At 41.5% G+C, this 11,992-nt stretch overlaps 1 protein-coding gene across 1 annotated transcript in view; it reads left to right on the top strand.

Annotated features, from left to right (window-relative positions):
• The first annotated feature begins 597 nt into the window (after positions 1-597).
• ARHGAP28 (Rho GTPase activating protein 28) overlaps positions 598-11,992 on the top strand; it is a 77,219-nt gene continuing 65,824 nt past the window's right edge. Inside the window, exon 1 of the mRNA XM_018908963.3 lies at positions 598-856. Coding sequence (XP_018764508.2) covers positions 726-856 — 131 coding nt within the window. The 5' untranslated portion in view covers positions 598-725. The remainder of the gene's footprint in view (positions 857-11,992) is intronic.

Here is an 11,992-nt window from a genome sequence, read left to right as displayed (position 1 = left end):
TCTTGGTGGGTATTTAGTTACAGGATTGCTCCAGATGAACACACACTGTTGTAAAAGTAATTCACTCATTTTCCAGAGCCTTTCAAATGACGTACACAGCCATATCGGACAAAATGAACGCTTAATCTGTTTTCAGGAGACAGCAAATGCGAATTCCCCGCCATAGGAATGATCCGGCATGTAGGAAATCACAGCTCCCGCTGCTTTTTCCCGGTGATTTAAACGGAGCAGATCCCGCTCGTTTTCTGCATCCCTTGTAAGACTCCTGCTCCACCAAACCATGTGCTTGCTGTGTTTGAGTAGCGCTTTTCATTTGATCGGTTCAATCAGACACGACTAATTCAGGAACATGAGGAGTAGTAGTACGAATTTGCTGTTTAAAAAAGAAACAGGAAAAAAATTAAAAAAAAGTAAGCAGAGAACTATTGGGGAAAGAAGTAAAAGAAGTCAGAGGTGCTGCGTGCGGGCAGGAAGCGTCCCGGTTTCTCGTTTCCTAGGGACGCAGTAACTTTGCCCGTGAGTTGCTTTGTGGGCGGTGTTTTTGAATTTATGCTAATTCAGCCTGGCTGACAGGGAGAGGAGCCGTGTCCCGGTGCCACAGCTCTGCTGACAGCCGGCAGTGCCGAGCGCTGCCGCCCGGCCGGGCTATGGGCTGCCGCTTGTGACAGGGTCCCTCGCCCGCCCCTCGGGTCGCTGTGTGCCAGCGGCGGGGCCGACATGTGCCTATGACCATGGAGATGAAGGACTCGGGCAGCGTGGTGCTGACAGCCTACCATCCGCACAGCCCGGCCAGGATCCCGGGCATGGAGCAGAGCTTTGTGCAGGATATCCCCCCCGGCCATTCGCCCAGCAGCAGGTAAAGCCCGAGGGGTGGGGAGCGATGCCCTGGCCCGGTGTTTTGCCAGGCTCGGACGTGTGTTCTGTGTCCGCCTGAGAGCTCGGACACTCGGGAGCAATTCGCTCTCGCTCCTTTCGTGTCTCCGCCGGGGAAGTGATTCAGCCCAGGGTGCGGGTTGGAGTTGGGAGGGGGAAACACGAGTGCCTATGTTAAGTCTTGTAAGTCGGCAGATCAGGCTAGTTTCCTGCCCAGGATATTCAACAAGACAATCCCTAGGAAAAGAAAGGCACGTGAATCAGGCTTCTGCTCAGATAGTTTAGGACTGCGTTGCCAAAAAGTGAGGTGGTGGGACCGGCTGAGCTTGGCGCTCGGGAAGTTGATTCTGGCTTTGGTTTAGAGGATTATTTAATTCCTTCTCCGTTCACTCGCCGGGTCAGAACCAACCCTTGTGCTTCTCTCTGTGAAACTGAGGTTGCCTCTTTTGCTTTGCACACACAATGGGGGACTGCATCGCTGAAGACTTAGTCTAAATACGAAAATGCCTTTGTGTTGCAGGAAACTAGGTATTGTCTAATTAATGCAGTCGCGTGTATGTTTACCTTCCTGCCTTGTAAGAATGCATGTATTTGCACAGTTCAAAACCAAGCGGTTTGAGCAGTTTTACTATAGAAAATCTGATCTTTCTCCTAAACATACATATCTGAGTTTTGCAACTTTCTCCAAAAGAAGTGATATAGAAGTTCATACTGTAAAAAGTTGAAGAAAGTAGCAAGTCTTGCATTATGGCTTGACTGAAAAAATAAGAACTAAAGTCTAAGGAAACAGCAGATGACATTATTCCCATGAATTAGGTCTGTGTCTTCTCTTAATAAAAATAATGATATTTACTTCATATTGTTTATTTATAGCCCAATAGCTATTTTGTTTTCAATGTCATTATTTAGATTAGCTGCATCTTCCTGTTCTTTGTGCGTTTCCCTGGCTGTCCCATAAAGATAACTCCTTTGTTCTGCTAAACTGCTGTTGGAGAGCAGTACCAAAATACACAATTACATGTTGAGAAAAGGAACGGAGTCTGGGCTTTCAGACGCAGTAAGAATGGCATTTGCTACTCAAAACAGAGAGCAGTGGTTTGGCATTGAGTTACAGGGAAACGTAGTCTTTTTTCCCTGTGCTCTTCCCTTAAGAAGAGCACTAAACTCAAGCTCCCGTTAAGTTTGTGAGCAACAGAAATGTGGTGTTCTGCTGTTTTTCTTTTAGGTGTGCTAATTGTTTTGAAATGCACTTGAAACTTAAACTCGGTGTGTCTGAGAGTTTAAATCACACACACAAATCACATGCATATCACCTACAAAAAGCAGAAGTGTCAATTACAGTTCCTGAAAGAAAAAAACTAAAGCGGATCCTGACATTTTGATGAGGAACATATTTTGGAAGCTCCTGCCATGAGCCAAAGCCATGTGTCTCTCTCTGTGTCTACATATCCATAAGATTTTGGTGCTGTCTCTCCTTTCTTGTCCTCAACTTCCTGCAGCTGTCTAATAGCAATGGCCAAATTCTGCCATATGGGCAGTCAGTGGCTGTCTGAGTTTCCAAAGCCTGTTCGAGAGAGTGATTTTATTAACCCAGCATGAAGTCCTCTGGAATGCAGAACCCATGAAGGCAACTGCACTGAGTGTTTTAGCAAATGGTAAAATAGGCTCTGGCTTAATCCCTACTTCATCTTCTAAGAAGTCTCTCCTGGACTGCATTTTCTGTATAGTTTCCTCTGCCACCATCCTAATGCAGGAGCTTTTATTATAGATTCTGTTTGGTGTTCCTTGCTCCCTAGGGCAGCTCCCCACACTATGGCATGTTAACCCTAACTCTTAACCTCCTTAACTCTTCAGGAAAATCATTCAAAAGAGCATGAAAAGAACAGAGATGTCACCCTTTTCTTGTTTGATAACAAAACCAGTTGGGACCCAGAGCCTGAAGTCACTGCTTAACTTACATGTAACTCTAAAGCCAGTCTGTGTTTGAGATGTTTGCCCATGAGAATATAATCTGTCTTGGATATTAGCCTTTAATTTGGTAAACAGCTGACCAATTCTCTCTCATCTTAGGAATCAAGATACTTAATTTTCCTTCTTCTTCTCATAACATTTTGCTTGCTTTAGAGTGATGCACTCTTTATATTAGAATAGCTCCACTCGCCGGAGTCAGGCTTGGAGTTGTCTTCCAGCTCTTTTCTTTTGCAAAAATTTTCCCTTTGGAAACATTCTGATCAGAGTTTTCTCACAAAAAGTGGAATCTAATGCAGCTTCATCCAGCAAATAACTGCACTACTCCCCACCATTAAAGAGACACTGATAAAAAAGAAGGAAATATTTAAGTAACCGTTATGAGCCCCTAAACAAATGAGTAATCTTGAACACTCTTGACAATCCAGACACACAGCTGAGAAGCCCATCTACATGAAGGGTTACACTAACAGATGCATCAGACCACTTGGATTCATATTCATGCCCAACTCTCACAGGGCCAACCCTGCTGGCATCCTCTGTGCATTTCTAAAACACACTGCCAGCATCAGGGTCAGCATGAAGTGTAGCAGCTGCAAGCATTTCCATTCCTAAGCCCAGTGGGTGTATACCCCATCATAAGTTAGGGGATAGTAGCTGGTGGGCTGTAAAGAGAACAGGAGAAAATTTGCTTAACTTGCTTTGAATGGAGGATGGATCAGTGTGCAGTGAATGATGGAAAATTCATAGAAGTAATGAAGAGGAGAGTGGGATGAAAATTTGACTGCATAATGATGCCATCGCCAGTTTGCAAAGAAGAATTGTAGCTTCCAAATGTAGCATTGGATAATATCAATAAAGTGGTTAAGAAAGGGACCACAGATTCCACCCATCCTCCAGAGCAAGAGTTCATCAGAGGCACTAAAGACTTAAATATCTTGACTTCAGTTATCCTCATAGTTTAATTCTATCTCTCTCCGTTTGTTGCATCTTGCAGACTTATTTAACCCATTCTAGGCATGGGCTGGGTTGAGCCCTGAAAACTGCACTGTTGAGTATCCTAGAGTTCCAGGAGAATTCTCCAGACAAACCTTCTTTTAATGCTAATATAACTAGAAAGTTCATTTTCCTTTTTTTCATGGGATATTAAGGTCTCTTTCCTTAGTTTGCCATCTGCTTTTATGTGCATTTTACAGATGTTTATAGTAGTTGTATCTTTTTTTAATTTATTGCTTGTGAGAATGAGGTGTTGGGGAGATCTCTGTTTTGTTTGCTTGGAAGTCAGGCTTGCTCTACTATTCGAGTGTAGTGGGAAAAATTCCTGTTGTTGTGGCAACCGTGTCACTCTTTTTTTAATCCTGTTTATTAGAAAATAGATGTCACAAATACCAGCACCAAAGAACCCAGAATATCACACTATGCCTGTCAGTACAGATCCTGTCTCAATGCAAAGGTGAAAGTGCTGATTTATGTTACATAATGGTCAACTTTGGCTTCCTCATTTCAGAGAATGAAGGACTTTGTAGTTGTGCACAAATACTGCTCCTGGGTTATACAGAGGAAAAGTGGGGCCATGGCCATATGTCTTTCTCACATCCCCTTTTTATCCTGTTAGGAGTAGCTAGGAGGAGTTATTCCTGTGCTCAAAGGAAACAGGCATGACCTCTATGCCAAATGGCCAGAGAGCTCTCTAAGGTAATTATGCAATTAGGGGAAGACAAAGCATTCCTAAGTGAGTCATGCTCCAGCTTTCCTTGACTCCAGTATGATAATTAGTGTGTTTCTCTGTTTGCTACCAGCACATCTACCAGCAAAGAACTCATCCTGCACTGCAAATCACATCTTCACTGCAATGAGTGGCTGTCACTTATGTGTGCATGAAATAAGAATTAGGGGAAAGAGAGAGCATGTTCATAGAGTTTGTTCCTGGAGAATGGTGTGAGAGCAGCTTTTAAAGTGCACATTAAGCTTTTTATACATGGAGTAACCTTTTCAATCAATAATCATGCAAAGAGCAGCACATAAACTACCAAACCTAGGAGCTTGCTGCATAGGTAAAGGACAAAGTAGATGTCAGCACTATTGATCAACACAGCCACGAGCCCTTCTTACCATCTTCCCTAGCCAACTGCAAGTCTGGTACTTCCAGTTGTTTCAGAGAAATGCCTTCCCAATCTCCTTGCATTCGCCATGTCTCACCCCTCCTGCTGTCATGGGGGTGACTTTCAGGCAGACACCACTAAACCAGAGTCAAAAAAGAACAGGAATATTTTCTATATTTTTTGAAAAATACGGTGTGGATTGAGTTACCTGCTGGCAATTTCCAGGATCCCTGCTCTCCAAGTTTAAGGCTTGCAGAGTTGGAGCTGAGAGTCAAGTCATTACACTGGACAGGCTTGACACCAGCTTGTTTTGTAGGATTCATTCTTCCTTGCAAGCCTCAAGATACTACAGATATATGTCAAGGTGAGGTAAAGCATCCTGAAATAATTCCCTGGAAGGAATACAACCACAGGAGGAGTCTTTATGCACCAAAATTTGTATTGTGTCAGGAGGAGCTATGTGAACAGCTCAGGTTTTATCCCAACAGAAGCAGATTTTATCACACTGAAGTAAGGTCTCTAAGCCCTGGGGCCAGGTGATCTGGGTTGGATTTCTATCAGGGCTGATTGAGCAGCTCCCCAGCTCAGTTGTATACAAGTGATGTCAAAAATGTCTTCTTGGTGATGCAGGATAAACAACCTTAACTATTTTGGATGTTTATCTCACCTTATCATAAACTTACCCAGAAGACAAAAATAAAAATCTGGTTCCTTTTCCACAGCAAATCTTGACATGACTTGAGCCTTTTGCAGTAACTTGGACCCCAAAGCTATGAATTTAAAATTTTAAAATGTACTAAATGTGGTAAAGAAAATCCCACAAATCAGTAGCCTAGGAAAAAAACAGCATTGGCACCAGCTGCACAAAAAATAAATTTTATGGAAAAAATAACCCTTGTTGCAACTTATAGAAGCTTTCTAAAATATGATTTTTAAAGTATATTTTTATAGATGCTAAGAAGGATACTTCTTAATAAAATATTTACCAGGAGGATGCATATAAATAAGTCAGACAATAGTAGACACGCTTTTCCTGTAGGTTTTAGAAATATCCTTGTCCTCTGGGAGCCACACTGAGGAATGTAGTATTTATAGCCAGCTCCTCATGTTATGGTTGAAACTAGAGTTGCCTTCTCTGGTTTCTTTTCAGTTTGGTGCTCCTGCTGCTCTCCCTGGTACCTCCATATGTAGAGCTAATGAAAAACATCTGGCACCGTCCCTTTGATCATTTTGTTGGGTTGAGCATTTAGCCAGCTGCCCCATTCATTTTTAACTAAGTCACTTATCTCTGATTACATGAGTGTAGGAGCTGCCTAAAAAAAAAAAAAAAAAAAATAGAGTAGGACCTGAGAGCCCTGCATGCCCTACACAGACATGTTCAGATTGCATCTGGCAGTCTGACATCACTGGCATAACAAACTGCCAGGAATCCACATCCTTAGTGTTACTCTTGCACAGGAGATCATATTAATTCAGTGCAAATGTGTGGAAAATGTGGAGGGGTGACAACTGCGAGACGACTGTGGACTACTAGTAAAAGTACTTAGCTAGAGCAGGATCTGAAAAGCATCTGGTTAGTGCTGTACAAATATAGAATCACATCCTGAAATAGAGTGGGGTATCCACAGCAAACAGCCAAGCTGACATCCTGGATTTCAGCTAACCACAGCAGAGCAGCCATTTGGCCCTGCACTGTGATGCTTAGCTCCAGCTGGCCATGCAGCACAGCCCAGCTGGCAGCACATCTGCCACAGGGGCAGGACCATGCTCTCTGCAGCCTTCAGGTACCACCATGTGGCTGCATTCTAAGAGTACCAAAGAGGTACCCAGAGAATAGAACCCAGAGTCCCATCTCAAAGTGGTGACTGAAGCAAGGCATCCTACCTGGCATTTTGGCCTCCCTTTTCCTGCCTCCTACTTTCTCTCTCAGTGGAAATCAACTCGTATCACCCTGGTCTTCCAAGTCCTGCCTGAGTGCTGGGGACTCGGAACAGGGAGACAAAAAACAATACAAGGGGGTGGGAAGAAGAGGGGAGCATGGGAGGACACAAGATGGACCACATTCCTAGGTGTATTACCTGCTTTGCATCCTTGTGTGCAAAAAAAAAGGACTTGGAGGCAGAAAATAAATAACTCATAAATGTTGTTTTGTGGTGGGGAAATTTACAGCTGGGCCTCAAGCCCCACCAAACACATGGGGTTTGGAATGGCATTTAAGTAGTGATTTTGAAATCAAAACGTGAAATGGTTTAAAAGACAGGTTGTTTGAAAAAGTGCTCTATCACCCTGAAGGACTATTTCAGCAGAGATCAGCAGAAGTGCTTGAGTTGGCATCCCTTGTAATTAATGCAAGGAAAAGATTGATGATCTGTGAGGGATCCCTCATTTCTGTAATTCGTTTTTTCCCCTGCCATATCTCAACTTTCCAGACACTGACAGAGTCCTTGAGAAGAGTGGAATAAACACTGGAGCAGGGAGCCTTTTATCAGCTTGTTTGTTTAAATACAGTTATGTTCTCTTATTTAGGATGCTGTGTAATACTCAGCTACTGTAGGTCTGTGGGATTTTCAGATGGGTAAAATCATCCAGTTTAGGGTGGACTAATGTTGAGTGCTTAGGCAGAAGGCAGGCCTTTTTTAAAATCTTTTGGTGCAGAAGGCCCTCTGAGCAGATAAAGAGCAAGATAATGACCAGAAGTCTTTTTGTGGAAGGTAGAAGAGCCCTAGCAGAGAGAGACAGAGGAGAACAAGTATACATGGAGAACAAGTATCAGGTGTAGAAGTCCAGCTGTGTTGACATCATTAACCAGATGAAAGACAAGTAAAGCAAGAGACAAGCCAGGGAATGGTGTTTTAAACACCTGTGCTTGAAACCTCCGGACATTGGCTATCAGGTCACTCTCACAATTTGCTACCAGAGATGGAAGAAGCTCTAGAGCTGTAAGGTTTCATATTTTACTAGAGTTAATAAAAAAAAAAAAAAAACCTTAGCTTTCAAATGGTCAGACTTGGGAAGGGCATAAGAAATGTATAAAGGCCTGAATTTGACTCCTGGAATAGCAGGTTCTTTGCTAACTATACCCCTGCAGAGTCCCTGATAGCTGGACCCTGAGTTAATCAATGCAAAATGTAGGTATGGCAGTGGAGAGCCTCTCAACAACAGTTTCTCTTTTTCTGGCTAATGAAAACTCAGAACAAAATACCATCCAATCATGTTTTCTGGCCCAGTGATTATCCTACCTAGTGATCAAGAGGGAATTTAGAACTGAGAATGACAGATCCTTTTTAAGGTTAACCTTGGTATAAGAGCAAGAACTGGATCGTTGTAGCATTCAAGCCAATATGAATTAGTCCTTTTTTTTCTATTCTAGTTTAATAAAACATCAGTAATAAATCAGGCAGTGAAACAGCAAGTGGGATATGAGTCTTGTTTGTACATATGGATTGAATTAAAGGACACTTAGGTGTAGTTATAGAGGAATTACTCTGAATTTAGTAGAAATGGAATAAGTCATTAGAGCTCATATATTTTTGTCAATAATTTAACTTACAGGGCATGATTTGATTATGCTATCTCCTGTCTCAAGTCAGGCTGACTTCTTTAACAGTATTCTTGTAGAAAAGGGCATTCATATAAAATCTTAGATAATTAAAACATAACAGTGACTAGGCCTGCCATCTTTTTGCAGCACTTCCCTCCGTTACTCAAATATTTTGAAAACTTGAGTTCTAATATTTGTCTGGATGTTTCAGAGATGATTATGAAATCTTTGCTGTAAATACAGGTGAAACACAGAGCACGGGGGCCTAGGGCATTCTGTGAAGATTCTTTTCAGGCTCAGCTGTGCTTGGCCTTTTTGGGCCAGATGGTGCCCATGTCATGCATGTGCAAGGAGGTGAATGGAAGCAGAGAGTTTATCCTGATGAACAGAGACAAGGGAAGACTTGGCACTCAATCTGCAGCACTTCAAATTGCAAGTGCTCACTTTTGGAGAGAGGGTGGGGAGAAGGAAGCCAGGACAGCCTTCCAAGCAAAGGAGAGAGATCTTTTAGGTACATGGAAATGTTTTGTCACCTACTGAAACAATTAATGTCTGCCTCATATGAGATCTTTCTTACATCTTCCACTCAGAGGAGGCATTTCACTGTAAGACCCTGTGATCTGCTGCAATTCTTTGATGCTGCCTTGTTTGCTTGCTTTCTTCCCTTCTTTCTTTCAATTATCAAAAGCAATTAACCCACGAGAATTTTAACATTACTGGTAATTTGAATTTTTGGGAAGTAGCCATTTATTCTAATTTACCTGTGTGTGTCGAATATGTGCAAGCCCATAGATGGAGCATGAAGTTTATGGTTACTTGTATGTCATTGACAATTCACAGAGTATATGGCAAACATTAGAATTACTTGTCTTACAAGTCAAATATGAACTGGAATTTTCTTCAAGCATATTTGTTCAAACCATCTGTTGCCTCTGAGAAAGCATAGCAGTTTAAAATAAACAAACAAGAGAACCTATGTAAATTTTTGAAGAGCTTTCTTCATCATACAGGACCTCCATGTTCTGTATTTAGGAAGCACACCACATATTTTTGGGTGAGACATTTATTCTGCAGCTATTTTGTGTGGTCCAACTGCATTTCATCCTGAATGGACTCCATCTCTTACGCCCTTTTTTTTAACTACTAAATTTGTTTTACAAGATTTAGCTAACCCTGGCCTGAAGCTAACTGTGCCACTCTCAGCAGTGCAGTGTGATCATGCAAGCCAAAACAGCTTGCTCCAGTCTACACTGAGCACAAGCAAATCTCCAGTTAATTGCCTCACATGTCGTGCAACAATAAATCACTAGTTTTAAGTAATCATGCATTTGTACATGGAGTTGATTGTCATGGGATCTCCTTGGAGGCTCATTTTCTCTTTCCAGATTCAAACATGAGGTATGATATTCATGTGGATAACAAGGATGGCTATGATTAACACTTAGTGCTATCAAGAATTCTAAAAGACACAATTAAGTTGTGATTTTCAGAGGTAACCTTCTCCTCCTTACATGAAACTTCCTGAAGTAAGAAGGATGTATATTGCTTTTTTATTTCACAGTAATTTTTTTTGCTCTCAGACATAGGACACTGGACTTTGTGTACTATTAGTATTTAGGCCCAGCTGTGATGTCTGTATTCTACTGAAAATCTGCATTACAGGCAAAAAAGAACCAAATAAAGCAATGAAAAGAAAATATAAAACCAAAGAGATTCAGTCTGACATCATATGATTTAACAGCAAGATAATAAATCCGTGGTTTTAGTGGATATCAAGATTGCCACGTAATGACTGCACACAGGAATTCAGAACATACTTTCATGGGGTGGCTGCAAGCAAATCTGAGCTCCCTCAGCCTGTGTCCAGGAGCTGTAGGGCCAAGTTAGCACAGAGTTTTTGCCCAAGCCAAAAACCAGCCATGGTGACACACCACCTCAGCTGCTGGCTTCTGGCCCTGGGAAGCCCGTGTCCATCCCACTGACACGGCAGTAGGAAACTTGAAGGCTGGAATTCAAAGTGTTTAAACTAATGCTTCAGGACTGATAAGGGGAAAGGAAAAAAAAAAAGGGCATGTGTTTTGCTGAACAGGCCACTCTGCTGATTAATAGGTTAGGTTGGGTATTTTCAGGTTGAGGTACATAAACAGGTATAAAGTTACACTGCATTTTTCTCAAATGCTTTGCAGCCTGGAAGGGAAGCTTTACCCAACTTACTTGAACCACAGCAGAATAACTTGTTCCTTTGTGCAAATTAGATTCCTACAAGGGAAAAGCACATGAAAAAGGAGTGCTGCGTGTGATACTCACTTAGAAAAGCTTATTGACAACAATATGAAAGTGTTCATCATCTGAATCCCTGTAGACTCCAGCAGAACAATCAAGGGTACAGCAGGGATCCAGCACTAGCTCTGATGAATAATTTTAAAGAAGATTTTACATTTTTATTAGGTTAGATTTTTTCCCCTTTAGCTTAGGTAATCCATCTGAAAAGTAGAATTCTGATTTTTCTGGAAGAATAGAGCTTGAAGACCTTTTATTTCTTAAACAAGACTGAGGCCAGTCAGCATCTGAATATCCATTAGAATCTCCTTTCTAATTAAATTTCATCAGCTGAATCAGAAATATGATGATGTTCAGAAACTGCATTGAGCCACATTCAAACACTGTAAATAAGGTTTATAACTTTTATTCTTGAACTGTCAGTTCAGTCTTTGGTTTCTGAATCATTTCATGGCATTGATCTAGTGCTTCAGAATGCTGGAAAAGACATTGACCACTGCAAAAGTGGGTGGAAAAACATCATTCAGCAGTCAGCTGGGTATATCTGCTGAAAGTATGTCTGTAATTTTGTGAAGGAGATGGTGTTACTAAGAACAGATTGGTTTCTGAGACTGCCTTGAATCCAGCCAGCTGTAGTTAAACCCTCAAAGGCTGACAAAGTGCATTCCTAATTATATCAGTGGAGTGGATGGCTAGATTAAGTTACCTCCTTTGAGACTATTGGTGATGAGTTTCCATCACTGGGGTAGATTTTATATTTCATACAAACCAAGGGGACCTCAGGCTGTGCAACAATAGGAATGATCCAAATTCTGACATGGTACATATGGACCTGCAGGGCTACACTAAAGCCCACAAACAGCCATATCCCTTTAATTCACTGGAGATAATGATAACATGTGATAAGCAATCTTTGAAGACTTTGAATAAATTTGAACTTAGTATGGGATTAATCTTTGAAATTAAGTACATCAGTTTGCACCAGATATCAGAAAATAACAGGAAAATCATAGACAGTGGGAAGAATTTTTCTAATATCTTTAGAGAAAACACATATTTATGGCTTTGGCCATTTTCACAGGGTCTTAAAACACTCACTGACATCAGTATGCTTAAGCAGCTGGTATAGCTGAAGATAATAAGCTCAGTGTTTATTTTTGTATACTTTTCTGTGATCTGTATCTAGTTAAAAACTTACTTAATAATGCTTTTCCATCATTTTTAACTA

The sequence above is a fragment of the Serinus canaria genome, chromosome 2, assembly GCF_022539315.1.
Source record: "Serinus canaria isolate serCan28SL12 chromosome 2, serCan2020, whole genome shotgun sequence".
Lineage (NCBI taxonomy): Eukaryota > Metazoa > Chordata > Aves > Passeriformes > Fringillidae > Serinus > Serinus canaria.
This window is presented reverse-complemented; position numbering and strand designations above follow the sequence as displayed.